At 30.7% G+C, this 1,829-nt stretch overlaps 1 protein-coding gene across 1 annotated transcript; it reads right to left on the reverse strand.

Moving 5' to 3' along the window:
• Positions 1-1,069: 1,069 nt before the first annotated feature.
• Positions 1,070-1,501, reverse strand: LOC11443604 (TMV resistance protein N). Its single transcript, XM_003594951.1, has one exon. The coding sequence runs from the start codon at positions 1,499-1,501 to the stop codon at positions 1,070-1,072; it is 432 nt and encodes a 143-aa protein (XP_003594999.1).
• Between the last annotated feature and the right edge of the window lie 328 nt (positions 1,502-1,829).

Below are 1,829 nucleotides of genomic sequence, written 5' to 3' on the forward strand. Positions count from 1 at the left end.
GGCTGTCTGGATTGTTATCATCTTAATAATTTCAACTCAATTATTTCACTCGAAATTAATTTTTAACTCAATTATTTCACTCCAACCTACTCCCTCTGTCTCTTAATACATGAGACAGTTGACCTAATTACGCATATCAATGCATAATTTTGACCTTAAATATCTTGAATAATATATTTGAAAAATTACGAAAATTTGATATTTTGAAAATACTCATCGAGACGAGTCTAACGACATCTTATATGATATTATTTATCTTTGTATATTAGTGGAAAAATATGGTCAAAGTAAGTTAGGTCAAAATTGCACATTTTCAAATGGGTCATTTATTGCGGGACGGAGAGAGTAAAAAAGATTCCTCCATTTGGCACAACTGAAGAATTATTCTTGAGCAAATAATTCTTTCTGACTTAAAAAGAATAGAGTTAAATAAGTAAACAGTCCCCTTAAATATACCAACATTTAATTTTAGTCCTCCTAAATTATTATGTACGTTTTTTGTCCCTCTAAATTTTTTCATTTATGAAACTAGTCCCTTCTCTAGTGTAAAATCCAATGTAGAGCACAAACTAATTTCATAAATGAAAAATGTTAGAAGAACCAGAAACCTAAAGAATATTTTAGGCGATTAAAATCAAATTTTGGTATATTTATGAGGATCATTTACTTATTTATCCCAGAAGAATATAAGCTTAATAAATGTACTTTTGCTCTTTCTATTTTGATTTAATTGAAATAATAATCTTCCTATTTTTTTAAGGGTTTTTCTATCATGTGCAAATTTGCACATGTTAAGAAGTTTAAAGTAGTAACTTTAACTTGAAACTTGTGTTTTTTATATTAAATATGTAGCTTTTAATCAATAATTGTTGGTTTTCAATGAAAAATTACTACTTTTAGTTACCTTAACATGTGCAATATTGCACATGTTAGACAAACCCTTTTTTTAAACTACCATTTTGATACTCCTATTTTATATTTTTTGGGTTTTTTAAGTCCCCATCAATTTTAGTGATTTATCACTCTCATTAATGACATGGCAGTGATCATGTGGCATGTGTACGTTAACTTATTTATTTTCCATTTCATTAATTGGTATCACAATTTGTCCATAATTCCCAATCTGATATCTCACATGAGATGGATCTATTTCATAGAAAATTGGTATCACAATTTGTCCATTATCTTTCTTGCATTCTAGAATCTTGACGAGTTCATTCAAACACCATTTTGAAGAAGCATAGTCTTCTGAAAAGATGACTATAGATGCACATGACTCTTCAATGGCTTTGATCAGTGCTGATGAGATCTCATCTCCTTTTTTAAGCTCGCTGTCGTCTATAAATGTCTTAACACCGCTCTTTTTCAAAGCTTCATTAAGATGGCTTGTGAATTTTCTACGAGTATCATCACCACGAAAGCTAATAAAAACATCAAAAGAATTTGAAGCCACCTCCAAAGTAGAAGAAGAAGAAGCACCTATATTTATTTGCATAGCCATTACAACTGCTGCAAAACCAAGGAATGAATATATTATAGATATAAGTTAAGAAGAGAGTGCGAAAAAAAACACGTTGTAAAGCAGGAGGAAAATGGCAAGTGATAGTTAGTAGTAAGTTCCACGAAGCTTCGTTCGGCTTTAGTCATAATGAGTGACACAGTAGACGCGTTTCTTTTGTCCTTTAAAAAAGGTGAAAGTAATAATACTAATAGACGCGTTTTCTAGTAGTGCAAAATTAAGAAAGTAATAATTCTTCGGTGGTACAACTAAATAGGTACTCCACCTACTCCCTCCCTCCCTTAATACATGACACAATTGACCTAATTAC

The sequence above is a fragment of the Medicago truncatula genome, chromosome 2, assembly GCF_003473485.1.
Source record: "Medicago truncatula cultivar Jemalong A17 chromosome 2, MtrunA17r5.0-ANR, whole genome shotgun sequence".
Classification (NCBI taxonomy): Eukaryota; Viridiplantae; Streptophyta; class Magnoliopsida; order Fabales; family Fabaceae; genus Medicago; species Medicago truncatula.

Bases quoted from the DNA above. Each gene is read 5' to 3' on its own strand.
- LOC11443604 (XM_003594951.1), bottom strand. From the start codon at position 1,501: ATGGCTATGCAAATAAATATAGGTGCTTCTTCTTCTTCTACTTTGGAG.